General features: G+C 37.9%; 1 protein-coding gene across 1 annotated transcript; it reads left to right on the top strand.

Moving 5' to 3' along the window:
* On the top strand, positions 1–26,770 carry DSC1 (desmocollin 1). Its single transcript, XM_055706283.1, has 16 exons — positions 1–263; positions 2,758–2,842; positions 5,565–5,767; positions 6,240–6,365; positions 7,601–7,756; positions 8,682–8,826; positions 10,065–10,231; positions 11,803–11,937; positions 13,219–13,404; positions 14,802–15,061; positions 15,279–15,421; positions 17,210–17,425; positions 19,028–19,261; positions 21,234–21,355; positions 22,658–22,894; positions 23,689–26,770. The coding sequence occupies exons 1-16, from the start codon at positions 225–227 to the stop codon at positions 23,884–23,886; spliced, it is 2,652 nt and encodes an 883-aa protein (XP_055562258.1). The 5' UTR covers positions 1–224; the 3' UTR covers positions 23,887–26,770.

Here is a 26,770-nt window from a genome sequence, read left to right on the forward strand (position 1 = left end):
CATTACCCAAAAGCGAGGGGGGGAAAAAAAAAGAAAAAGTAATTAAAGTCGCCGCGCTGCTGCACGCGGTCCCACCCTCCCCACCGGCCGGCTGCTCTGGCAGACAGGAGGGGACAGAGGGAGACGGCCTGCCGCGGAGACACGCCACCGCCGCGCACTCGCTCGCTCGCCGTGGCAGCACCGACGGCGGCGGCTCCCCCCTTCCCGCGCACCCCCCGCGCGCCATGGCCCCCGCAGCCCCCCGCCTCGTCCTCGGCCTCCTGGTGAGTGAGGGACGGGGGGGAGTGAGTGGGGGGGCGCCGGGGGGGCGGCGGTGCGCGGCCGCGCAGCCCGCTCACGCACCCGGCCGTGCCGCAGCGCCGTTGCTGGCTTTGCCGCGGTCGCAGAGCGCGGAGGAGGAACTTTGCGGGAGCCGCTCGCCGGCTCCCCGTTCCCGGTGGGCTTTCCCCCGGCGAGGAGCGCGCTCGGGGGCGGGCGCAGGAGCGGCCGGCAGCCCGTACCGCGCGTGGGGAGCGCGGTGGCTGCGCGGCCCCGGGGCGCATCCCGGGGGACAGGGGGCAGGGGGGGTCGGCGGCTGGGCTGGCGGCCGCGGGGTGCCGCGGTGGAGGCGAGCTCGGGTCGGTAAAGCCGGTTCTGGTTGTCCATTGGAAAAGTGAAGCCGCGGTACATTGTGCTGAAATCCTGCCCCTCTGCCCCCCGACGGCTGTCCGTTTTCCGTGGGGAAGGGATGTGCGTGTGCTGTGGAGCGGCTCTGGAGGAGCTGGCTGTGCGTGGACCAGCTCCAGCGGTTTCCTTTACCTTCGATTTACCGTGTGCGTGGCTATCGGCCGCGGAGAGGCCGTTCGGGAGCTCGCTCTCTCTCTGTCTGTTTCTTTTCAAGTGGATGAGTGAAAGTGATTTGACTTCTTTTTTCTACCCCTTGTATTCCCTGTTACCATTGCGTTTACAAAAAGGGAGCAGATCATCCTTTGAGCCTCAAAGAAAAATACTCGGTAGTGTTGAAGCACTGAATTTATTATTTTTGTATTAATTATATGTGTACGTTTTGATGAAGGTTGTTACTATTCCAGACACTATACGTGTCTGCCTTTGCTAGGATATTAATAATAAAAGCCAAAGAAACCCAAGCGAGTTTATTCATACATCTAACTTAAAAAAAAAAAAAAAAAAAAAAGTAAAAGGAATTCTCCTGTCCAGTAGAAAAAAACCCAAAAACTAACAACCTGCCAGCAGCCAGAAAGCTGCTGAAGTCTCTTCTTTGTACAAAGTGAAAGGACATCTTAGCTTATTTTTTCCTGGTGTTTCCTTATATCTTGATATCCAATAATAACTCCCACTTACATGTGTTTAGCTCCTCAGTAGTTCTTTGTGCTGACATCAGACTTGCTTGGCATTACTATTTCAAAATTAGATGTCATTGATTCTTAAAATATCTTCGAACAATGTAATAAGAAGGTGGGATTTTAATAACTTTAATACAGTGTCTAACAGGAAAGTGTTTTATTAAGTATCTGTTAATAAGGAAAGTGTCTGCTAATTCATAAGGAGGGGTGTTTAAATTGTTTTTTTATATATATTTTTATATCTATGTGTACATGCAAGGAGCAGTGTGAAGAGCTTTTACGATGCAGAGTGTTTAAATTAATGCAGTGGTAAAATTCTAGATTTCAACTTTTTTTTTTTTCTCTGATCAGTTTTTCTAAAGGTTCCTAATGTCTTAAAAATTTGAAAGTATTTTTATTTAAATATTTTCTTAATAAGAATCACAAGTAATTTTCAGAGTTCCCATTAACTATTTACTACTTTATACCTTTGGAACTAAAGGTATGTGCAAAATAAAAATTACTTTCATTTTTGCTAGACTTTCATCCTGAAAGAATAAATGTACTTAAAAGGGTGAATACATTTATTTACATTTCTCTATTTCTTTGTTAAATTGGTTGTGTGATTTTTGAGGTACAGTTTTAAACACCTGGATAGAAACTAGGCAAGATAGTTAAATAAACACACACGTATATATCATCTGAGGTCAGGACTGGATTGTTCTGTGCTGAGGAAAATCTTTGTACGTCCATATGATTCTTTGTATAAAAATGTCTGGTTATCTACTACTCATCTGAATTTTGAGGAGGACCCCGTTTTGAAAGTAGTTATATGGGAGTGGACTGCTGTGATACACAATGTTTTATTTATGTCATATCTAATTGCTGAAGCTAGATTTAATTAGTTTGTTGAGAATGTACTTTGAAGATGCAAAGTGATATGTAAGTACAAGTGTCGTCATGTGGTTTTAATAAGACACTTGTCCCTTTAATGTTAAGCATCACTACAGTTCTGCCAATCTGAGTGTTGATGGACTGAACCTTAATACTTGGAGACCTTGGATCTAAATTGTCCAAGAATGCTACTGGAGGGAGTGTGTGGCAAACCTACGTTTTATCTTTCCACTTCTAAAGTAATAGCGTAGGTGAAATCTTCTAGTTGAAGGACACTTCTGCTGTTAATGTCAGTACTGCCGTGATTTTAGGAAAAAAAACCCTACAAGCTATGGGCAGATCCAGGAGCAGCAGTCAGATCTGGTTTCCAGTTTGAAGCTTTACATGCTATGCTACCTGAATTTTTAGCTGAAGAGTGCTTTCTGTGCTTTTCACTGGCTTGTCTTAAAAAAACAATCCAAAAGCAGCTTCACTGTCTGTAGTAATTATTCAAAGGACTATGTAATTATTTTTTTTCCTGATTTCTTAATTTGTTTTCTAGGTACTGAGTTTGTGCTGTGAAGCTTGCAAGAAAGTAATTTTTCATGTTCCTTCTGAACTAGAGGCCGACGCATTAGTTGGCAGAGGTGAGAAACTGTGAGATGCCTATCTTAATGATACAACATTGCACCTTTGCTGGAGATGCTGTTCACAGTGAAGGAGAATTTTCTTTTTTTCTTTTTTTTTTTTTTTTTTTTCTCCAATGGAATGAATGGATGACCAGATAGCCAGTTAAAGAACTGGATCAGCCTTTTTATGAAGGATACGCCCTATGTTTGTTACGGATTTGAGCACTGACTCTGTGCTTACAATTAACTTACGTGTAAACAGCTGTTGTCAAATTGTGGTAATTATTTTAAAACTAGAATGGCAGAGTTTGGTGTTTTCAAAATTTGGAATCTAGGGCTTAGTATTTAAGTAATTGGCTTGATATTCCAAAGTGCACCCATAACCCACATAATCATATGAAGAAGGCAGTAACTCATTTGAATAATGGGAATGAAAAAAAAGAAGACAAAACCCACACAACCAACTACCCAGAAGCTGCTGCTCTGTGAAACACGGATGTGACTGTTCGGATGTGACTGTTCGGCAGTGCTGGGGCATTCAGGGCATGCAAGGGGATGTGTTGCAAAGGTGTCCTGCATACATACTCGGTTCAGAGAGTGCTCCTGTCTGGCTGGACAATTGGTCTTGTTTTAGGGCAGTGCCCAGGTAACTGAGAGGAATAGAGGAGACTGGAAAACACCCCACTCCCCCCTTTTTTTTTTTTATTTTTTTTTTTATTTCTTCGTGTTTTTTTTTCCTTTTTCTCCAGACCAGTCTTTAAAAGGCAGCTTTTAAAAGGTGTGGCATAAGAGCTGCTACAGGGTTCGGTGCTGCCTGAGACTGAGTTTGAGGATTCTGAGGTGCCCTGTGTGAGTCCTAGGACAACAGAGGAATATGCTCCAAATTTGCAATCCTAGTCTACGTTCCTAGGAAGAATAAATAAAGTGGATTGGTAGTTCATCACAGTACAAGTGCTTAGAAAATCTAGCTTTAAAAATAAAGGTTCATTGACCTTAATGTTAAATTTTAAAATTAAAAAGGTTGCTATAGCTGTTTTAAGTATTTAGCGTGTTCTCAGAGACTTCAGCATTTGTCTGTGTAAATAAACTTGATTTATATAAAAACAAAACTTCATGTTATTACGGTGCTATGAAAGAAATTGCATAACATGGAACTTAAACTTTTTTCCCCCAAAACATTTAACAAAACCTTTATAGCTCAAATGGCATTGCTTGAACATTTATTGAGAAAGTGTAATATATTTTGCATTGATACACGGGTCCTACCTTGACAATAAAGTAGAGTAGGGATTTTCCTGCTTGCTCTGAGATTTTCTGTATTTCTGACATGCAATGTGTACAAGAGGTTGTAAAGAAAAAGGATCCCACAAATACAGGGCTAACTGAACATTATGTTGACTCACATAGCCATCAGAAACAAAGTTTCTAGTCTGGTCTGGTATTTTTGGAAATGCAGTGCTGTAATGTGCATCAGTATGAGATGCCTTTAAGTGAGGCAGTGATACTCTCTTCAATACTCAATTTTCGTTGCACAGATTGGCGAGGGAGAGGAATCACTGCTGCAGTACTATAAAAATTCTAGGAAATGTTTAACTGAGTAGTTAAAAGAAAGACTTAAGAAGGAAGAAATCGCATCATATCCAAAATGATGCTTCCTATCTTGCATTCCTGAAAGCAAAATGAAATATAGTTTATTGAAAATATCATCTACTTATGGGGTGAAATTTGGAATTTATTCTGGGAATTTTGCAATCAGCTTTTATAGATCAAGGTCCCATCTACTATGACATCATCGAAGGAATATTGAAAAGTTTTGATTTTGAGAATGTGACACTGACACCTATTGTACTCTGTAATGTTCATTTGTCTACAGTTTAGGTCTCTGGCCTTCATCTTTTTTTTAGGATGCCAGTGCCAAGTCGTTCTTACTTAGTGCTGTGGTCCTACTGCAGTTCATTCTGAGTATCCTGATTTTGCTTTTTCTCCAGCTGTAGTGCTGAATTACTTGCTGATGAACCAAGTTTATTGAAGTGCATTGAAGTTTATTTTAGCCATAAGTGATAGCAAATGCACTAAAAAATACCTGAGTAATATGCTGAAATTGCCTGGCACTTCCTATGAACTGCACAGAACTCTATCATGTACATCTAAAAAATTGTTATTTGTTCTAGAGTTAGTCTTTATCTGTCCCATCTGTCTGCCTCATAATTTAGAGGCCTTTGTCCTCCCAAGACTGTTAAATCACATACTACCAGTCAGTGCTTTCCTCCTGAGGGCAAAACTTCCAAGATGTAATATCTCCATTGGGCATTTACACTTAATCATCTTCACTGATTTTGTGGGTCATAGAGCACAAGGCAAACGTAATAGCTGCTGATACAATAATGACCGTGTCTGCAGTGTTTTTTGCATTTGAATGTATTAGTTCATCTCTGATGCTTCAGTATTTTTACCAGTGTAATAAGCTTCTTGATAAAAGATATCCATGAAGCATGCATGTCCTTTGGGAAATGCTTATGAACAGAAGAACAGAAATTAGTGTAAACCCGGTTAAATCTCAGTGCATAAATGGCTTCTAGAATTGATATTTGTGATGCTTAAATACTGAATGACCAAATTTTTGAAGACTCTATGAGTCAGTAAATACAGTTTTTACTTAGGGAATGTTTTTTTAGTTTTGTTTTGTGAAGGTTATTACTGTTAGGCTGTGTGAGTTGTCTGAATATTTTTTTTCTTACAGTTGATTTGAAAGAATGCCTTCAGTCTGCAGAGTTTGTCAGTTCCAGTGATGGGAACTTCAAAATTCTGGAGGATGGTTCTGTGTACACAACATCTGCTGTTTCCTTGTCTGCTGAGAAAAAGACTTTTACCATATTGCTTAAAGACGTTGAAGAACAACTACAAAAAGAAATACATGTTAGTTTGGTGGAAGAAGATAAAAAGGTGAGCTTGTAATTTCAAGATACCTTACTTACTTAAAGGTACTGTTTCATAGAGTACAGTTTCATGCTGGGTAACTGTAGTTGAATTTTGGAATTCAAGTCATAGGGCAAAGCACTCTGTAGAATATAATTTTATTTAGCAGTTGTTGATTACTGCTGCTTAAGGTCAGCAGAATTCCTTTCTGAAATGGGAGATGCTAGCAAGGAGCTTCACCAGGAATGTCAAGAATCTTAAAAGCTATGTTCGAGGAATTAAAGCAGATTTTATTTGTGTGAAGTATTACAATGAATGAAAAAACTCTTGGAATAGTATCACAGGTATAATCAGAAATTAAGACCGTGGAAAAAACAAAATGCTCAGTAGGAAAATGAAGGGAGGGAAAAAAAGGTGGAAATGTGGGACAGTAGTTAAGGAAAAATATACACAGTTAAGAATGTATGCATATATTCTTAGCTGTCTCTCTGTCTCCTAGACCCAGACACAGAAGACCAGGCATGCTAGAGATACAGTCCTCAAGCGAACCAAAAGAAGGTGGGGCCCTATTCCATCCGTTATGATAGAGAACTCGCTGGGACCTTTTCCATTACAAATACAGCAGGTATATTTTATATGAATCCTAATTTTATGACACAAGCTGGTATTTTGTGTGTCTTTTATCATAAAAGAAGAACAAACATGATCTCTCTCGTATTCCCTACTGATGCCATTCCTGCTGTTATTCCTCTGTCTTGTTCTGTCCTGTTCATTTTGTGTCTTGTGATCTTGTAGATGAAATAAATTGTGATTGTAGTTGTTGGGATGAACTAGAAATGTGCAAAAGTTGTAAAAAAGAGAGAGGCATACTATGAGAAGAGACCTCTTTGGCCCGGAAATCAGTGAAGTGCATAATTAAAAAAACTAACCAAAAACTCCCCACAGAACATTGTCTAGAAAGAGGTTTTGTAGACACAGAGTGAGAGAAATCTTACCTGCATGTCTACATCCTTTCTGGAGCTCAAGGTGTATACTTGTAGCATTGAGGACTGAATGTGGCCTATGTTACTAGGAAAAGTACTTATTGTAAGAAAACAAGTAGACGTCAAAGAGAAATGCAAGAACTAAAGTTATCATAGATCCATCTAGCCTTCACTAGATTACAGGGTGGCTGGTGGCACATGTGTAGAGACAAGTGTAATAACAGAGTCTGTGCAGAGCAATCATTCTTCTACTAATCTTGCCTTCCTAACTTCTGGCATTCAGTAGGGAAAGAAAGTACTTGGGTTTATAAATAGGTAACTGCTAATGTTACCTCCTTGGTGCTTGTAATGATACGCAGAGAGGCTATCTGAATTGGCATGTCTATGGAGTATACTCTAGGTGGTATTTTTTCTGTACTTTCTGTCCTTCTCCCTTTGCTTTACTTTTCCTTTTCTAGTTGGAAACCGCATTCTCGATGAGTGCACTACAAACAAATTCTCTTGAACAGGGACAGAAATAATAAACCGTGAATGTGCCTCGTATGTGCACTATTCCAGAGAGATTAGATTTCAAAATAAATTATTTTCTGCACACCATAATTTCTTTAGTTGTTCAATAGCCCTAAACATTTCAGAGTTTGAATTAACTAACCCTTCTCATGTACTCACAGTATAAAGGAAGGCAGTTCTACTGTGAGGTTTAAGCTGTTAAAGAAGTAGAAGTAAATCAAGTTTTGTTTTGTTTTGTTTTTTTTAAGAGTTCCTGCTTGTGCTTTTAAGAGTTCCTGCTTGTGCTAAATAAGATCATGAAAAGGGGAGAAATATATTAAAATGCTGATGCTGTTTTTCCTTGGGTGTAAAAACATGTTCTTTATAGGTCCAGTCAGACACAGCTCAGAACTACACCATTTATTATTCTGCAAGTGGACCGGGAATTGATCAAGATCCAAAGGGTTTGTTTTACATAGAAAGAGAAACTGGAAATATCTTTGCTACTCGTGCAGTAGACCGTGAACAATATCCAAGCTTTCAGGTACAAGCCTAAATTGTGTAAATATAATTAAATCCTTTTTTTTTTTTTTCCTGTTATGCATATATTTGAAAGCTGAGTTACAGGGGTAACTGGGAGCAGACAAGATCTGGAATCAGCTACGTGGTCTGAGTAATACTTTTGGTGTTGTAGAGATGAAATCAATGACAAATAAATAAATAGGTGGTCATTTAGATCTTGAGAGTAGTTTTGCTTTTCACTGCTTTGATTCTAGTTACAGCATAAATGTAGTGAGCTATTTGATTTGCATCACTTTTGGGCAGAGTTTGAAGTTATCCCAGATTTTTTTGGGGGGGAAAACTGAAAGGGTCTGTGTAAAAACAAAATAATGAGAAACTCTAGAAGGCTGTGGCTTTTTGAGCCTCTCTTAAGCTGTTCAGTTTTGGTATTTCGTTAACAAGGTACACTGCTCTCTCTACTGGCTGAGAAGTATAAGGCGGCAGTTAGAAACAAACAGGTAATTTGTAGTACCTATTACTGCATTTCATTAGATCATGTTGTAACGGACAAATAGTTTTGCTGCTGCTCTTGATTTTGTTCTAAATGGCAACATTTACCCCTAAATTTTTGGTAAGGCTGGGATTGCCTCATAGACACCTGGAAAAGATGTGTTTAAGAGCTTTGGAAAAAGTGTTTGGTCATGTTGGGGGGGAAAAAAAAGTGATTCAAATACATGTAGTGCACAGAACGGAAAGTGGTAAGATTAGAAAGCATTTAAAAGTTTTGTGTTGCCATCATTGTAAGCTATCAGGCACTTCCCCTTCCATGTGGCTGAAGAGCCTGGTCTTGAGAATGGCATGCTTTGCAAGCTGTATTTCATTTTATTGACTCCTCCATTGAACTTGGAGTGTAATAATACTGAGTATTGCTTAGGTATGAAGTGAGTTACTGAATTTATGTCTTACAGATCATTTGCTTTGCAACCACTCCAGATGGTTATTCACCAGAGGTACCACTTGTTCATACAATCAGGATAGAGGATGATAATGATAATGCACCATATTTTACACAGGACCTTTTTGAGTTTTCTGTCCCTGAAAATTCCAAACCTGGTAAGAATTGGTTTAGGTCAGTGAACACAGTTACCGCTCCTCAGCTCAGAGTATGTACCGGTATGACTAGGTGTAATCCTGCCCTTTAATCAGTTTCGGTGGGATTTCCTAAGCAGTATTTCTTAACGCCAAAGGCTGAGTTAGCAGAGCAGCTCAAGATTTCTTAATGGTTAGAAATTTCCAAATGCCATCTCAATCATAGTGAAAAGTATTGTTTAAAAAGCTTTTAAATACTGAGATGATTCAGTGTTCCTAAAACGGTGTAAGAGCTTCAAAACATTATTGTTTTCATTTTACCCAAAATTGCCTCTTTCCATAAAATGTATTGATTGACAGAAAAGCAGTTTTGAACAGATTAGTTTCCTAATCAACTAAATTGGTGGTGGTGTAAAATGCCTTTGATTAAGCTTACAGTGTTTGTCTGAGCTGATGAGCTAAGGTAGGACTTTTTCTGAGAGAGGGTGGGGGAGTGTGTAGAAAGTCCGTACCTGTAAAAGGCATGGATTTGCCTGTTACTGACTTCCTGTGTCTGTGTAGCAGAAGAGGACAAAAGCAGGGAGAAAGGTGGGCCCTAGAGAGTAAGGAATGCAGAAGCCATGGTTTGCCATTCCTCGCTCATCTCCTTGGCTGGGGTATAAAGTGGGGAAAGTCTAACTTGCTTCACAAAAAGGGAAGCCAAATGTCTTCCCTTCTACCCCAAAACACTAGTTGCATTTCATTCTCTGAGCTGCTCTGCTTCTTACCAGGTGAGTTACTGATTTAAAGTGAAGTTTCAAAACCACTGGGGCTATAGGCATGAGGTACAGCAGCCCTCCCCAAAGGCAGTACTGCAGTTTGAACCATGTCAGGAAGCACTGAACCTCCCCCTCCATCCCACTGCAGCTCCTTTTCAGGTGTGTTTGGGATGCTCAATTAGAAGTCACTGTCAAAAACACTACCTGAAAACTAAACTTTTAGTATTTATTTTTATTATGCTTTATGACAGCTGCAATAATTACAACATTGTCTAAGGGAAAAAATAGCCAGAGGATTAAAATAGACAATTTTATGCTATTACTGTATTTTTGCAATTATAGAAATATTTTACTATATTTACTGTGTTTTTAATATTATTTTCTTTTAGAACTAAATGACCAAATAACTATTATCATGTATCTAAAATAGAAATACCTGTTCAAATAACTTTTGATTATTTACAGATTTTGCTGAAACTAAAAATTGATGTATTGTGTTAACAGGTGTAGTTGTTGGAAAATTGACTGCAGAGGACAGAGACGAGCCGTATACTCTGCATACTACACTGAAATACCGCATCGTGTCACAAAATCCACCTGTAACCCCAGCATTTTCTTTACATGGTGACACAGGTGTCATTGCTGTTTTACTGCCGCAGCTGGACAGAGAGGTGATGTTTCCTGAAGCATCTTTAGCTGTCATGTAGTGCACACAGATAGCTTCTTAACTGTGAATTGCTGGCACAGGAATCACCAGTTAAATAATTTCTGTTACCCATTTTTTTTTTCCCCTCTCTAAGGAGCTTCTGAAGCTTTCCAGAGGCCTGTAATGGGTCCAAAGAGTTTCTGCATAGGTCCACCGTATTCTAGCTAATCTTGGCAGGGGACCTTCCACTGCTCTCCTGTTTAACCTGTGGATTGAAAATCCTAGGGATTTTTATTTTTTCACGAATCCCATGAGCCACTGTTTTCTCCTAATCAAGATCCATTGGCGGTGCTTCTTGCTTCTTTATAAGGAAGAAGAACCAGCTTTTCTGGAAGTAGTCAGTCATCCTGTACTCAACAGAAATATCTTCAATATCTGAAACCTAAACAGTAATATAACATTTCGTAAAGTTAAAGTGCAAACCATTTATCAGCTAGCTTTCAAGTAAATCAGATACAGGAGGTTTTAGTTTTTATTTTATTTGGAGGGCTTTTTTAGTTACAATGTCATGTGAGAGATTGTTTATGCTAGAAAAAACTGATTGGCATGTGTAATTCAAAATAATACTGCTAGCATAAGACAGTCGTTCTAGAAAAAAACCACTGCTACAGGCATATCTTTTTTGAAGATAAAAATAATTATATTTTGGCGTATATTCTGTTGCTTCATGGCTGAAAATCTACATTAGCAGTGTGTTGCAAAATTGTGCACTTACAGGTATGCTGCTCAACTTTTTTAGCAAGAGAAGAATGCAGCAACTGTGAGAATTACCATGACTACTAATGAAAGAATCACAGTGGCTATTGAAGAAGGAAAGCCTGAAAAACGAGTCCACCGCCTGTCTTTTAAAGATAAACTTAAGCAGTGGATCAGATTTCTTTCCTCCACCTGTGAAACCTAAATGCTACTTCCAGGCATTCGGAACTGGAGTTACTGTCTTGATTGACAAACTCCCTTGTTTTCTGTCTGGTACCCCTGGTCCCCACCTCTTGGGTTGTTCAGGTATTAATAAGGCTAAAAGAAGCCTTCTGCTGCTTAACTCAAGTCAGGGGTTTAAATGGGCTGCAGTGATCCCTTTGGAACTGATAAGGGCACTGACTCCTTCGGTGCCAGACTGTATGGAATGGCAGGCACTGCCTTCTCACTTACAGCCCAGGCAAAGGCTGATTGCAGCACCATTTCTGGTCATCCTCACTGAAATAAGAGGCATGCACTGAAACACTTTATCAGCTGGAAACCCAAGGGAATACCCTGCCGCTCCAAAGGGGAAACATAGATAGCAGATGAAGGTGCATCATTTATATCTTACAAAACTTCAGATGTTGGAAAATAATGCTGACATTGTGAGGAGCTTTATTTGATACAGGGTATAATGTACACATTGCTAACTGGTGCTGAACTCAGTGCTGCTTAGCCACTGAGAAGTATTTTGCCTTATTTTGTAGGGGAGTTTATTTAGTTCTGTTCTTGTGTGTAACTATGGGATTAAAAAAGTCAGTATGTCAAACTTCTGTATGCTTTTATTCATCTTTTCAGCTGGTACCCAGTTACACTTTGTTAGTTGAAGTGAGAGATATGGCAGGTCAGCCTTTTGGTTTGTGCACTACAGGAACAGCTGTCATTAGAATTGAAGATACAAATGACAACGCACCATCCTTTAAACAGACACAAGTAAGTCTTCACAAATAAAATGTCTGTAAAAACATAAAAAAAAATAGTAATTATGTTTGCCCCCCTTACTAATTTCCTGATGGGCTGTCCCTCAGATATGAAGCCTAAAGCCCTCAGATGGTTAATGCCAGTACGGACATTTGAAAATGCCCTGTTGGTTGTTCTGCTGTTTGGTAATTAGACTTACTGGTGTATTAGTTGTTTTAAGTCATTTGCCTTATGTCCACTGGGCATGTAAGTTGACTTGACTTATTCATTCACTTCTGCTGCAGTGTATAGTCTTAGAAATGGTTAGAATGATTTAACCATTTTTCAGGGAGGGGACAGATTCACTCCTAAGCATTGTCGTGACCTTATTATCATTTGCCCAGCTTTTGATACTTCTGTGTTGCAAATGAAAATGTTAGTATCAGTGAAATAGATGCAGGGATTTTCACTGAGATTTTTCTGTGCTTTTCCAATGTTTTTGTTCTGCAAAAATATTATTTAAACCACTTCTTGTTCACCAATAGCTATAACTTAGCCTAAGGTCATTGTTTATTGCAGCCATCTGTATGATTCATGACAGATTGTCTTATACAGCTCAAGTACCACAGGAGATTTTTTGATGTGAAATATATGAAAAGTAATTCATTATCCATGAGGAATATGTGTCCTTTCTGCTCACTGCTGTAGAATATCATCACTAATACTAATTCAGAGTCACTCTTATCTGTGCTTCTTGAGCTTGTACAGAATAACGCAGCTGTTTAAAATGGTAAAATAAGAAAAAATCCTTTCATCCTTTGCCATCTAAGTAGAGTTGTATTTCACCCTTCTTGGCTTTTCTTCACGTTCTTGTGGTTTGTTTTTTTTTATATATATATATATATATATATATATATATATATGTTTAATTTACCCCAATGCCTTTTGAAATGCTCAGCTTGATCATGTTATACAGAAATTAGCATCTATAGCTGATGTAACAGAGGCAAACTGTTGTTAATATATCTTCCCTGGAAGGTGAATTCCAGGCTTAATTATGTCAGTGGTAGTTTTAGTGTATGAAGGAGCTGAGATTGCAACTGTGCTGGCGGGAAAGGTTTACTGTTTCACTTAGGACGTAAGGGAGGAGTGGGGGAAATATGGTAATTCATGAAAACAAAATAAGTCATTACAGCAGCTTGGTAAATTGACCCCTTGGGCTTAAGTAGACTTACTTAAATAGTGTTCTCCATTTCTGCATCATGGAATAGTACTCTCTGATTTAAATGGATTTTTTTTTTTTCATATTCCAAGTATGAAACGCGAGTAGAAGAAAACAGAGTGAATGTAGAAATACTGAGAGTCTCTGTTGTTGATCTTGATGAACCTGGTTCACCTGGCTCAGGAGCAGTGTATGAAATTATAAGAGGAAATGATGATCGGTCCTTTGAAATTACAACAGACAAAAACACAAATGAAGGAATACTGTGTGTTGTTAAGGTAAGTAAAAATGGAACTGGTAGAGGAAAATTTGCTTGTCTTCAGGTGTTGCTTCTAAAACCAATAATCTACAACTCAGATATTTTTTGAATAAAAATACCAGGCAAATCATGCTTTCTTGTCCACCTGAACTCTCTTCTAGAGCAGATTGCATAATGCACTGCAATTGGGGCTCATGTGTGGTACATAACCTACAAAACTCATCTTCCAGACTACTCCTCAGTTTTGGGTGTGCAGAATTCAAGGAATTCCATTTGGTTTGTTATTCCAGAAGAGCTTTGTGCTTTTGCCTGGTTTTGCAGTTGGAGTTGTTTAGACTTAGGGATGTAACTGAGGAATCCTTCATGGCTGGGTTTTTAACGGAAATGGGAGTATGGCAAAGGAGGAGTGTGTGTGAGCATCTCTTCCAGTCTTGTTCTCTCTGGGAGCTGATTAAACTTAATAACTCGGCATAAAACTCTCCAGGTTTTATTTTGCGGGATAGTGACTTCAGGTTTGCTTTTCTGGGGTGCGGGGGAGTCTGCATACACATAAGACTGTGTGTTAGTTTAGTTACTTGTCGTACCCAGAACTTCACAGAAGTGAAGTTAAAGGACCGCTGTACATGTACTCCAGCATGTCCCTTTGCCTCTTCATCCCTCTTTCTTTGTTACCTGTTGAAAGTGCAATAACAGGTAACTTGTAAGGAGCAAAGAGTAGTATTAAAATTTGAAGATACAAATTGTAAGGGAAGAGATGCCAGTAAATTTTTTTTATTTATTATGTTCTTTGTTGCTGGTAATCATTAGAGCTTTTTCTAAAGCTCTGACCCCAGTTGAAATTTCTTGTATTTAGTGTAATGCTGTAGTAGACTAGAGACTATTATGACTTGATGATATAAATACCTCTATTAAAGGTATACAATGATCTTGGAGAAGTTGTCTGAAGCGTAAATGGTAGATACTTCCTGATCAACCCCACAAGTTTGCATGTGTTTGCAATGGGTGAAGTCTTGCTAGGAAATAAACATAGGCGCTACCAAGAAGTGTGATTGAATTGTGCTGGAAAGGAAATCTATGTAACCTAAAATAATGGCCAACTAAATATGGGAGGAGAAAATTGACCGCCGCATTTAATTCTTGTCGCAGTTCAAATTGTTCATCTAAAATTTTACAGTGGTGCTACTCACCTTATTTGGGGTAGTTCCTCAGGTTCTTTTTTCCACTGACTTAGAACTTAACATAATTATTTTTTTAAGTTGTGTCCCTTTACTATGTCTCAAGCTGGATATTCCACAAGGGTAGCTGACTTCTTTTATAAATAATGTGGTACAGTTTTATCTATTTAACAACTGGGCAGTGAAAACAATACCAAGTTTTGCATTGGTTTGAAGGAAAAACACCTCACCTTTGTTACAGGGATTGGACTATGAAAGCGCCAAGCAAAGGATCCTTGTGATTGCAGTCAACAATGAGGCACCCTACATGCTGGCACCACATTCACAACAACTTTCCCAGAGCACCAGCTCCGTTACAGTGCATGTCCTGGATGTGGATGAGGGGCCAGTGTTTAAACCCTGTCACTTACGCCTAGATGTTAAAGAATGTGAGGATATTGGGACAAATATTGGGAGATACATAGCAGAAGATCCAGAAACTGGAAATAGTGAAGGCATACGGTATGAAACAATGTTATCTACTAGTTTTATTTGGACCACAGCATAGGTGGCATACTGGAAGGGAGAAACTCATTTAGTTTCAGGAGGATCAGTTGTTGATGCTTTGTGTGTGTGTGCGTGCGTGCACACATGTATGAATGCATGTTATCTATGTATGTGCATGTATGTATATGAATGTGTGTGTATGTGTGAGATCTAAACAAATTATTCTTGACAGGTACCGGATACCACCTGGCCAATGCAATTGGATCAGCATAGATGAAAATTCGGGTGAAGTCAGAACCATTAAAGTCTTGGACCGAGATGTAGGAGAAATGAGACGAGGTCAATGCAATATCACAGTCCTTGCGATAGACAGAAGTGAGTACTAAAAGTTGTCAGTGTTCTTTGAGGTCTATAACAGATGTTTGTGTGCAAATTCAGTGTGGGGACAGCTATACTGGCTCAGACCGGAGGCCCACATAGTCCATTGTCTTGTCTTTGCAATAGTTCTATCAAATACTTAGGGAGTATTATATCAAATTGATCAAAATATCAAAAATATTTGGGAGTATTATATCAAATACTTAGGGAGCAGGGAAAGCATTTAAGTAATTGGGGCAAATTCTCAATGCTTTCAAAAGTTGTCTGCTGCCATTTAAAAGCCCTTGGTAAGTTTAAATTGAGAGATTGCCTGTGGATTGTATTCCTTTTATTTCCTGACTCTTTTCTCTACAGTGGTAGCACCTGGCAGCTGTGAAGTTCACAACAAAGAAAGCAGAGAGAACTTCTTGATTGACCTTGCAACACTTACCATTTCCTCCTCTGTTTGACTTCTTGTTGTCTTGCTTTTGGAAACCCTTAATTTAAAAGGACCTCCAAGAAAAGATGTATTGATTGCTGTTATGTTATTACGCTCTTATTCTTAGTCACTGAAGTTGTGTAATGGTGTTCACACAATGTGTTGCTCAGGTGTTGAGCTCTTACAAATTACTCTGATTGTAAAGGAATAGTTGTACATCCAGATTCTCATTCTAAAACAGGTTTTGGTTCTGAGTTAATGTGATCATCTGTTCTTTCTGATTAATTTGGGTATATGCATTTATTGTAGGAAAAGACATAGTTTTGCCTCAACAACATCGTCTAGCCAATAAGATGAAATACACCTTTCACTTCCCAAATACTAAATGTAGCAAATGGATTATCAAAGAATGTTAAGCTTATAGATCACACTTTTTATTCTGAAATATGTATCTTGCCTTAAAAAGGAAAAGCGGACTGCCTTTATAAATCCAATAGCAGGATTTAGTTTGAGCCCTTATGTGCTTAAACATCAGTGGGAATAAAGAGCAGAGCTTTGGAAGTTGCTTTGCAGCTAAAAATTCTCTGTCCAAAGCTTGCGTATTAAAAATAAATGTAAATAATATGAATTTAAAGTGTTTAGAATTGTTGCATGTAAAATAAACGTGATGTATACATGTGCAATCAGGTATCTCTGGAGAAAGTTTTAAAAAGTAGCCTTGATGTAATTTCACTGGAATTACAAGAATTGACCATTCCTGTATTGGAAAAAATATAATTAGGAGGCAGAGCCCATTCACTCCTTGCATGTAGACTTTGGTGATGTAGTATGTGTCTCTGATGAATCCTGCTGCCACATGGTGACTCAGTGGGAAAAGGACAGAAAGCAGCCCACTGTTTCTGAGAGTTGTTTTTGTTCCTAGGGGAAGTGAGGGTGGGGAAAGTGTAATTTATTTTCTCCTTCCAGAAGTAAAAAGGCTGGAGACCTTCACTTTCTGCTTTTGACTCTGTGTGATTCAGTGTCCTTTACCCCTGATTTATGGGCTCTTGCTCCTCTCATCCTCCTGTTGGAACAGTATCTGTACCTGCACAGATACACATGCTTAACAAAATACATTGTCTGCACTTGCAGAATGTGGAGCTTTGGCAGCTGTTGATCCATTCTACAACCAGCCAAGCAAAGAGAAGCAGCTAAGAGAAAGCTATGAGAAATCCTTCTTTCTTTTTGGCCAGATCAGCAGCTGCTTTCCACCTTACTTCTAAACTTGAATATTACAGTTGATGATATTTCATTATGAAAGTTTGGACTAGAAATAAATATGTGAATGTTAGAAGTAAGTGCTAAAAGTAGTTATTTTTGTCTCATAGATGGCAAAACAGGCACTGGAACAATTCAGGTTTTCATCATGCCTGGGAACAAGAATTACCCACGAATCACTAAAACTGACTATATAATGTGCAGAGACAGAAAACCGATCTGCCTTACTGCACAGGATGGTGATGAGTCTCCTTACAGCACACCTTTTGTATATCGCATAACAGACCGTAGCTTGGCTTCCATGTGGAAGATAACTCGACACAATGGTATGTTAAGACTTCCTCCTCCTCACTTACCTGCAGGTTGCCAGGGGATGTCTTGCTGGCTCTCCCTTGGGTGGACTGTAAGAAAAGGTTGGATGAATGTATGTTTGGAATTGGTGTAGCCGGTGGGGCTAACAGGGTAGCCCTGATGATCTCCAGTGGCTCCTTTCATGTGCTGTACAGGGGATCAAGAGCCTGCCAGAAATAAAAGGGAACAGCTGAAGTATTCTTTATCTTAACTGGCCTGCGTTTGAAACAGTTTGCAGGAGTTAAGAAAGTGGCATTGTTGGCATCACGAAAGCCAAGGGAAGGATATTGTAGTCTGCTGCTTAAAGCATAAACAAGAATCTGTTCCCAGCATCCTTGGGTCAGCAATCAGCTGCTGTCTGAAATTATGATGTAAGAAGATTAGGTGGGAGAACAAAAACCAGTGTAATGCATTGCATCAGCACCTCTGGAAAGGAAGTATACATTCATAATTCATAAGGAATTTAGGAGTGAAATGTCTAATACATCAAAGAAAAATACAACTCTCTTTAGGCTGCTGTTATGGTGGAGAACTGGAAAACTGAAACTACCTAAATTACTAGAAGCTGACTAAAAATATCCTGGCAGTTCTTTTTCTTAGTACTGCTGTCAGCCAGCACATTTTCGGTAAAGCTGAGCTGGGTGAAAGAAAACATTACTGTCTCCCTTAATATATTTATGTTATTTTTTTATAATTTTGATAGAAGGAGAGAAGTTATTACCAAAGGAATCACTGTTTCCTAAAATTTGCTGATACAAAAAGTTGTCGCCAACGGTGGTTTCCTGGTGGGTGCCAGATGATGGCAACAAGAGCAGCACTTACATTTACTACTATGTTGTCATGAATTAGCCTGAAAAGAGTCTGATTCTGAAATGTTCTATCCAACATTCACTAATGAAAGGCAAAAGACAGCAAAGTCTGAAAGTGAAGACATTGAAGAGTTTCAAGGTTTATATTAGTCAAACTGAAAAAATAGATGGTACCTGTAGTTTCATATACCTCAGCAGCCATTATATGCATCAGTGTCTATCTTGTGTGTATTTTTTACAAATTATTTCTTTCATCCTTTAAAACCCATGGTCGCTAATCATTGCCACTAAGCAAGGCAGCAGACTAAATGGATTTTTCTTCCCACTGGATATAGCCATTCCCACTGAACATAGCAGTAGAGCAAAGAGTAGAAGAGGTATAAATTAAGTTTAGGATTAATTATTCCAGTCACACTACCAGAACTCCTTATTATAAATGTCAGTTCGGTTGATGATCTTTACCAGTAAGCCCAACTAATGTCATCTACTGTAATGAACTGAATCCACTTCAGAGTTTCAAATCATATGTTGTCAGAAGGCTGTATAAGAATTGAAAAAGCAACCCTAACATTTGAAAGGTGCTGAAAGTAGAAATCCTTCCAAAGTGTAGTTTTGTGTCAGCACATTTAGGATATCTTTAAACTAGCTAATGCAGATCTGGTAGCAGTGTAGCTGTAACAGATTGGAAGATTGTGATTGTGATCATGTTCGTGACAATAGAGTTTCAAGTATTGTTAACGTGGGATATGGTTTTGTCTTTTTTTACAGATAATTCCGTGTATCTTTCACCAAAGGGTGATATTCCATTTGGAACATATGATATTCCTGTAAGTGTGATTGATAATGGAGGAAAGGTAGGAGAGAACCAAGTGAGAGTTAACCTCTGCGACTGCATCACTCCAACGGAATGCAATATCCAGGGCCGTGGTCTTTCTGGCGGGAGCGTTACCCTTGGCATATGGGCTATCCTTGCAATGATTTTAGGATCGCTATTACTGCTGTGTAAGTACACTTGTTTTTTTAAGACAAAGTACAAACCACTTAGTTAGCTGAGAGAACCTGATTCAAACTAGATTCAAACATTTCTTTTTTTATTTAGGCAGTTATACAGCCCTTGTCACTGTCTTCAATATACCTGCTCTATTTGTATCAGTATCACAGGTTTCTTATTCTCATCTTGTCCTGTAGTTACTGTGTATGGATTTTTGTTTATTCTTTTAAGTACATTTCATGTAAGATACTCTGTGTGTTCATGTTAGTGAGGCCAAAAAACCTGCACTGAGTTGTTGAACTGAAAGAGGATTTGTAGTGCTTATCAGATCTTGCCTTGAGGTGAGTATAGTGAAGTTTGTGAGTTTAGTGCTGGCTTTGGGATGCACATTTCAGTGTGTGGGAATGCTGAAATCAGTTTCCTAGAGCTTTTTTGTGGCTTTTCTTGTGTCATGGATTAAAACATGGAGTATCAGAGATACTGGATTTCAGAAGGGGTATTATAAGAGCCAGTATAATGTTGAAGCACAGGTTGGATACTTCCACAACAGACCAAACTCTTGAATACATGTGTTACTGGCGTTGCCCAAAGCCTTAAGAGATTCTTAGCAGGTTAATATTGTTGTTAACCAATGAGGTGGTGATAGTGGTACGTAATAGCAAAGCCAGGTCATTTTTTTTACCAGAATCAGACATAGTCTGACCAAGAATGTCTTTAAAAATCACCAGACGACACACTACAGTAACAAATACTTCAGAATTAGGGTTTTATTTCCTTTCTTTTCCATTTTTTTCTGGTAACGATCAATCTGTGTTGCTCCTGTTGAGTCTCAGCTAGCTGTCCTTAGTCAGGTAGATGGAAAACTGGGACGTGCACATGTTTTGAAGATGAGATAGATCCATGTTTTGTTTATACGCAGCAGGTACCCAAATTCATGATACAGTCCAGAGGTGGAACTTTCAGATGTGGGGATGCTCAGTAGGGGGACTGTGTGAAATGTCAGCTAGCTTTTTGCCACTACCCTTTGACTTAATGCATGCTGAAGAGACCCACTATTTTATTATGGCTAGATTTTACCCTGTGTATCCTCTACTCAGTGCTGTCATGAATGTCTTTCCATCTGTCAGCATCAGGAGGCAACCTGCTGGAACCACTGATGCAGATCGCACTGACAGCTGATAGCTGCAGAAGCTAAATGAGCTTGAAAGTAGCTCTTGGCCAATTTTTACAGAAGTTTGTGTGTTCAGAGACCAGATTGCTCAGTGGCCAGTTAGGCAGAACTGTTCTGTTCCTTGTGGGCTTCTGTACTTCTAAACTGTCAACTTGAAAAGAGAAGGAAGGAAGGAGTTGGTTTTCTGAATGAAATGTTTAGTCCTTTGTTTAGGAGAGGTATTAATTGCTCCTGATTCTTTTGTACAAAGCCATTTCTGACTGAGTCTCCAGTGACAACACAAAGCAGTATTATAGGAGGAATAAGCTGAACACAAGGAATTAAGTAAGACTGTTCTGTAACATAAGGCTTGAAGTCCTCCAGGGTTTCACTGTCTTTTTCTGTGAAACGGAAGTTTCTGGTATTGGGACCTTTGCTTGCATTTTAGTTCCTTATGGTATAATTTGACATCCATGTGTTCATACATGAAAAATGTCATGTACAAGCTTGTTGTAGGCATAAGATACGATTTTTCAGTTGGATTTAGTCTAAATTTCTTACTACTGTAAAATTTTGCAGTCCCAGTGTTTTCATGTGTTTTAGATGTTTTTTAGAAGAATGAACTATTTAAACAATGTAATGAAAACTCCTTATAGTGTGTATGTACAGTTTTGAGTATGGGCATTTTTGTAAATAAACTATTATTTCTAAACTGTACTTGATGCTTAAGGCATTTAAAAAGGCTAATACAACAAAATTCATTCTCAAACGGAAGTAGATACTGTTATGAGGTAAAGTTCATAGTATCTTCCTCACTTATTTCCTTTCCATAGTAATCCTGATCACAATTTGTGGCTGCTGTGGCTCAGGGGTAATGCACAGGCATGTGACTGATGATTGCGCCAATCACAATTTAATCATTTCAAATACAGAAGCTCCAGGAGAAGAAGTGATGGTAAGTTGTCTGTTTACTTCAGTGTAAAAACTTGCAATTAAGATATCCATAGCATTTCAGCTTGAGAACAGGACCACCTGCAAGTAAATGATTTAGTAAAAGAAATAAGTAATAAACACAGGGATCATTAGATGTGCTTTGCTATTTAAAAAGAATTTTAAAATTCTTTCTTTAGGCAGAGTTGGTAGTACCATATATATTTAGATGTATTTTGTAGTTGTTAGCCTGACTGCCTCTAAAGCTGCCAGACTTTTAACTGTTTGATTGGAACTTCCAGGTGAACATTTTAATCACTTAAGTCATTTTCAACAACAAGATTAGGTGGAAATTTACTATTTTGCCTAGGTTCAATGTGTGTGTGTGGCAAAACATTGCTTTTCCTTGGAGAACGGTTTTTAAACTTAGCAGTCATTGTAAATTGCAGGTGCAATTTCTGCCCTTCCCCTGAAAAATGACCCCAAATACAGCTGACTTCTGAGACAGTGGGAAAAACTTAATTGAACAGTCCATGTTTATGAAATATATTCTTGTTTCTGGCATCTAAACTTTTTAAAGACTCAGTCTACCATGAACATAGTCCATTCCAGGACTGTGTTCATGCACGAGGATTTAGCTCTTCAGAATCTTCCCCTCCTCCTCTGTCCCTCACCCCCTGACTTTGCTGTCCCTAAGAAAGAGATTAATTTACAAACCACTGAGTTAAATTAAAAAACATTGAACCATTACTTCACCTTGAAAACCAAGAAATCCTAATGGTGACAAGCGTTACATTTCTTGTTGCCTATGAAACATAATTTAGTGCTATTATAAACTGATAATGTAGTTTTTAATTTGTGGTCCTATACTATTTTTCCATATTCTACTCAGTATACAGACTTAATGTATGAACAAACAGAATGAAACTTATGCTTAAGACTGTATATCTGGCTTAATGGGTTACAGGTTGACTTTGAAAACTAAACGTTATTTTTATGTGATAATTTAAGAAACTAGCATATGGATTATAGTACAGCTTTCATTGGGATAAAGAATCAGCTTTTGGATCTCATATCATATTTAAATGCAGTTTTATTTTTTTTCCCCCTTGTCATAGTTCCCTTTCCAAAGACCACTTCCTGATCTTTATATACTAAGTACTAAGGATAGCTTTTTGTTCAAAATATCACAGTGCAAAGCTGGAGATTTTTCAGTATTGACAGTTCCTGATTGCTGTTTAATCTTCTGAATTTTAAAAAAAAAAAAAAGGGGAGGGGGGAAAAAAACCAACAGTAAAGTTATCTCCACTACTGCATCTTTTTTTAGGATCACAATATAATTCCTCTACAAAATACAAGTGATCAAGGAGGATATGGAATAAAAACAGGAGATCAACAAACATTTGAAATGGTAAAAGGAAGAGGACATACCTTGGAATCAGTCAAGGGAGGTGGACATCAGACTCTGGGATCAGTCAAAGAAGGAGGAGGACAGCCTATGGTGGATACGTGTAGATACTCCTACTCAGAATGGCATAATTTCACACATCCTCGTTTAGGTGAAGTAAGTATTCTGAAACTGTTTTTTTGTGGGTGGTTTGTTTCTTTTTTTGAGTGTAGGTTGTGGTCAATATATACAGACTTGTCAAGGAAGACATGTATTTGTGCTAGAAAGGTGGCTTGTTTTATTTTGGTTTTCTTTCATCTTTCCTCTCCTTTGCTCCCCTGCATCCCCTTAGGAGTATTGCCCTTTCAAGAAGTCATCCTTCACATATTTTAGATGTAAGTGTAAATGACTTGCTGTTCCTGGCTTAAACAATAGTCAGTATGCTATTTTTAACTGAGAACATTTACTCACTCAGAAGAATTAAGCAAGCTTTTGTGCATTCTTCTGAGAATGTCTGTCTATCTGCTTTCATTGTAACTGCTTGCTTTGTACTAATTTAAACCTGAGACTTAACCTAGCAATGGTGCAGGAATGAATGTACAGCATTAGAAACATAGTGATCCATGTTTTGGAGATCAAAAACTTCACTACTTGCCTAACTAGTTATGTGTAAATCAGTCTCTTCATTTTGAATGGATTTTAGTTGCTTGACAGGTTATTTAAACAGGTTCTTCCTCTTTCATTGTTACATACATGATTAGTAGAAATGATTTATTTATTAAATACTTATATTTTGTAGTCTTAATGATATAGACCAATCATGTGCATTTTTTGTATATAGGAATCCATTAGAGGACACACTCTGATTAAAAATTAATCAATGAAAGGTAAATCAAAAAAAAATATTTTTATGCAATATGTTTAGGATAACAATTTAAGAAAGTAATAAGATGTGTTCTCTTCCTATGCAGAAGGTGCACCTATGCAGACAGGATGAAGAACAGAAGCATTCTGAAGATTATCTTCTTTCGTATAACTATGAAGGAAAAGGATCCTTGGCTGGCTCTGTAGGCTGCTGCAGTGATCAGCATGAAGAAGAGGCACTTGACTTCTTAGATCAGCTGGAACCCAAGTTTAGGACATTAGCAGAAACATGCATAAAAAGATAAATGTGCCTTTCACAGTGCTGAAAAAACCTGTAAATAAGTGGCTTTCATACTTCTGTGATATTAAGTATTTTGGAAATGAGGGGGGCAGAGTTTTATCAAGATTAATATAGACTGATGAGAGTGTAACTCTTACTTTAAACTTACAACTTTTATCTCTGCTATACACATTCCATCAAAAATAAGAATTTTTTTTTTCTTTAGACTGTGTTAATATAGTAATGCTAGTTTCTACTTAGATTATTTCCTATTCCTTGTGATTACTTAAAATGCAGAAGTTGGTGTTTCCTTTAATTAATTCAGCTTCAAAATTTTAATGTATTTGGCTTTGGAGAAGGAAAGTTTTTAACTCACTGTTTCTTTGTTTTCTTTTAAATCTGTAGAAATAAATCAAAAAAGATTACTGATGGATATCAAATACCTTGTTAATTTTTAACTTATATGAACTGAGATACAAAATACTTTTTCATTTTCACATAAAAATACTATGAATACATTAGAAAACTTTATATTTTGATTGAAAATTAAATATATATATTGTATATATGTAAAATAATATTCAAAAAATATATTTTTCTCCTCATGGGTTACCACCCATCAAACTTGCTATCCTAAGGGATTTATGGCATCACCACATAGGGTATCAGCATTGTATGCAAGTATATGTTTTTATTTTAAGGAAATAAAAGATGAAAAAAAATAACAATCAGATAATAGAGGTGACTGTCGTAGTCCAAATGAGTGCAAGACAAATCTCATGTTTACTTGACATAAGTTTGTACCTCAGTTTCTTGTGAGTTTTAACATAGTATCATTGCAGAAATGATGAACATTGCCAAGAGTTTTGTCCAGTGTAGCTATCACTCTTTTTTACTTGCCTCGTTATGGACTTCATTAAACTGTTTCTTTCTGTAAGTAGAACTTGACAGAAGGCACAGCTCAAATGGATTGTTCGTACACTGCATTAGTAAAGTGTTTTAAATACAGCTTTATTTGAGATGCAAAATTACACTGGGATAAACTAATTGTTTTGAGTGTATTATGTGGTGGTTGCAGAGGTAAGCATTTACACAGATCTCTGGCAGAAATCATCTGAATCCTATTTGTTACTTTACTAGATTAAGCATACATATATACACTATATATATATATGTGTGTGTATATATATATATGTATATCTGAAAGTCTGAAATACCTTTGGCAGATGACAGTAGTGAGACCTGGATGCTGCCATAACCTATTTCTGGACTTCAGCCTCTGCTTCCCCTGTTTATGCTTTTTTTGATATTTGCACTAGTGGTTAAGTAATCTGTCTTCTGGGAATTTTCTTGTGCCTTAAAAAAGTCTTCCTGCCTATAAGAAATATGTGCAATTACTTATTTCTGTTACTATAAGTCTGCTTTTAGGATTTGCTCTGTAAACATATGCTTTAGGGAGATTTCTTTTTAAATTTACTATAGCTAATGATCAGTAAAAGGAATTACTGGTAACAACAGGGTCACTGCTCTAAGTTTCAGTTGCTGCTGGCTTCCACTGGTTGCAGTTCATCCCACGCAAATTATGGTCAGTGAAAATCTGTAACAGTATAAAAATTCAGCAAAGTTACAGTACTTTTAAACCCTTCTTTTTCACACTGTAAATGAGCTTCAGAATATTTCTTGGTAAGAACTAGCTGTGGTTAATAACTCTATAGACCAATGTTAAATGTATTTTAACATTTGAAAGTGGTGGTGAATTCATCCTGAACTAGATCCACTGCCAGTGGTAAGAGCAACAGTCACCGGTAGCAAAATACTAGATGAGAACCAAGGTGTTACGGACATACTTTATTTTAAAAATGCATGCTAACACTGCTCTTCTGAACACTACTCTTCTTTATTACTAACATAAATGAGTTTTGCTGTACATGGATAGGCCTGTAGCTGATGTAAGTCAGGCTAACTCGGCTGGCGCCCGTGGAGCTATGCTGACTTAATGCCAGGTGAAGATCTCTCCCCTAGTGATTCCCTTGCTGCTTTGTGTCTTGCTGTCTTGCATCTTTTAGTTACTCACTATACGCTTTTTAAGGTAATGTTACTGTCTTCCACCCCCCCATTTGGTTGTTTGTGGATTTTTGTGGGTTTTTTTAAATTATATAAAAATCCTATAGTTCAGCAGAACCTAGGATAAATAACAAAATGCACTCTTTGAAGATTACTTGGGGGGTGGTCTAGTGAAACCTCTGGAAATAACAGTTTCTTTCCTCATGAAATAGGAGTACTGTTCTAAAATAATAGACTGAATTTATTTGAGCTTTAATTGAGTTGGTGTTGGCTATTTTAAGTAGATGGTTGCCAACTTACCACCCTGGAGTTAAAATGATGACTTGTTAAAATCATATTTTTCAGTCTAATTTGCCTTAAAAATGTTACCATTTATTTATTTTACATTTCAACAAACAAATAATTAGTTACTTGCATTTTTTAAACAAAGCACAAACTTGGAATCACTTCTACTTGTTTGTCTCTGTTCTGAACTGAACCAGCAATTTCTGTAAAACCAAAAGTAGAAAGGTAACTGAGGTGCTTCAAAAAATGAACTGCAAAACATTATTTTCATTGTCTCTTCTGATCATGTGAATGAAACCTTTGTATTAATGATTAAGGTTTACAAATAGTAAGTACCAAATAACATCTGTGTAAAGCTTACAAATGAAATATTTCAAAATGTATAATTCACTCGTCGTTACCATCTTGAATCACCTAAAAATTGTGAAGATTTGTTCTCTTCAGCTAGGTAATTTGTGAACTAGTTGTGTCAACATTATCTTAACATCATGTTTTAGGTATATTTTGTACAACAGTGAGTAATAAATTTTTTGCAAAATAAAAAACTTCGACAAAACCTG

Source organism: Falco cherrug, chromosome 3, assembly GCF_023634085.1.
Source record: "Falco cherrug isolate bFalChe1 chromosome 3, bFalChe1.pri, whole genome shotgun sequence".
NCBI lineage: Eukaryota > Metazoa > Chordata > Aves > Falconiformes > Falconidae > Falco > Falco cherrug.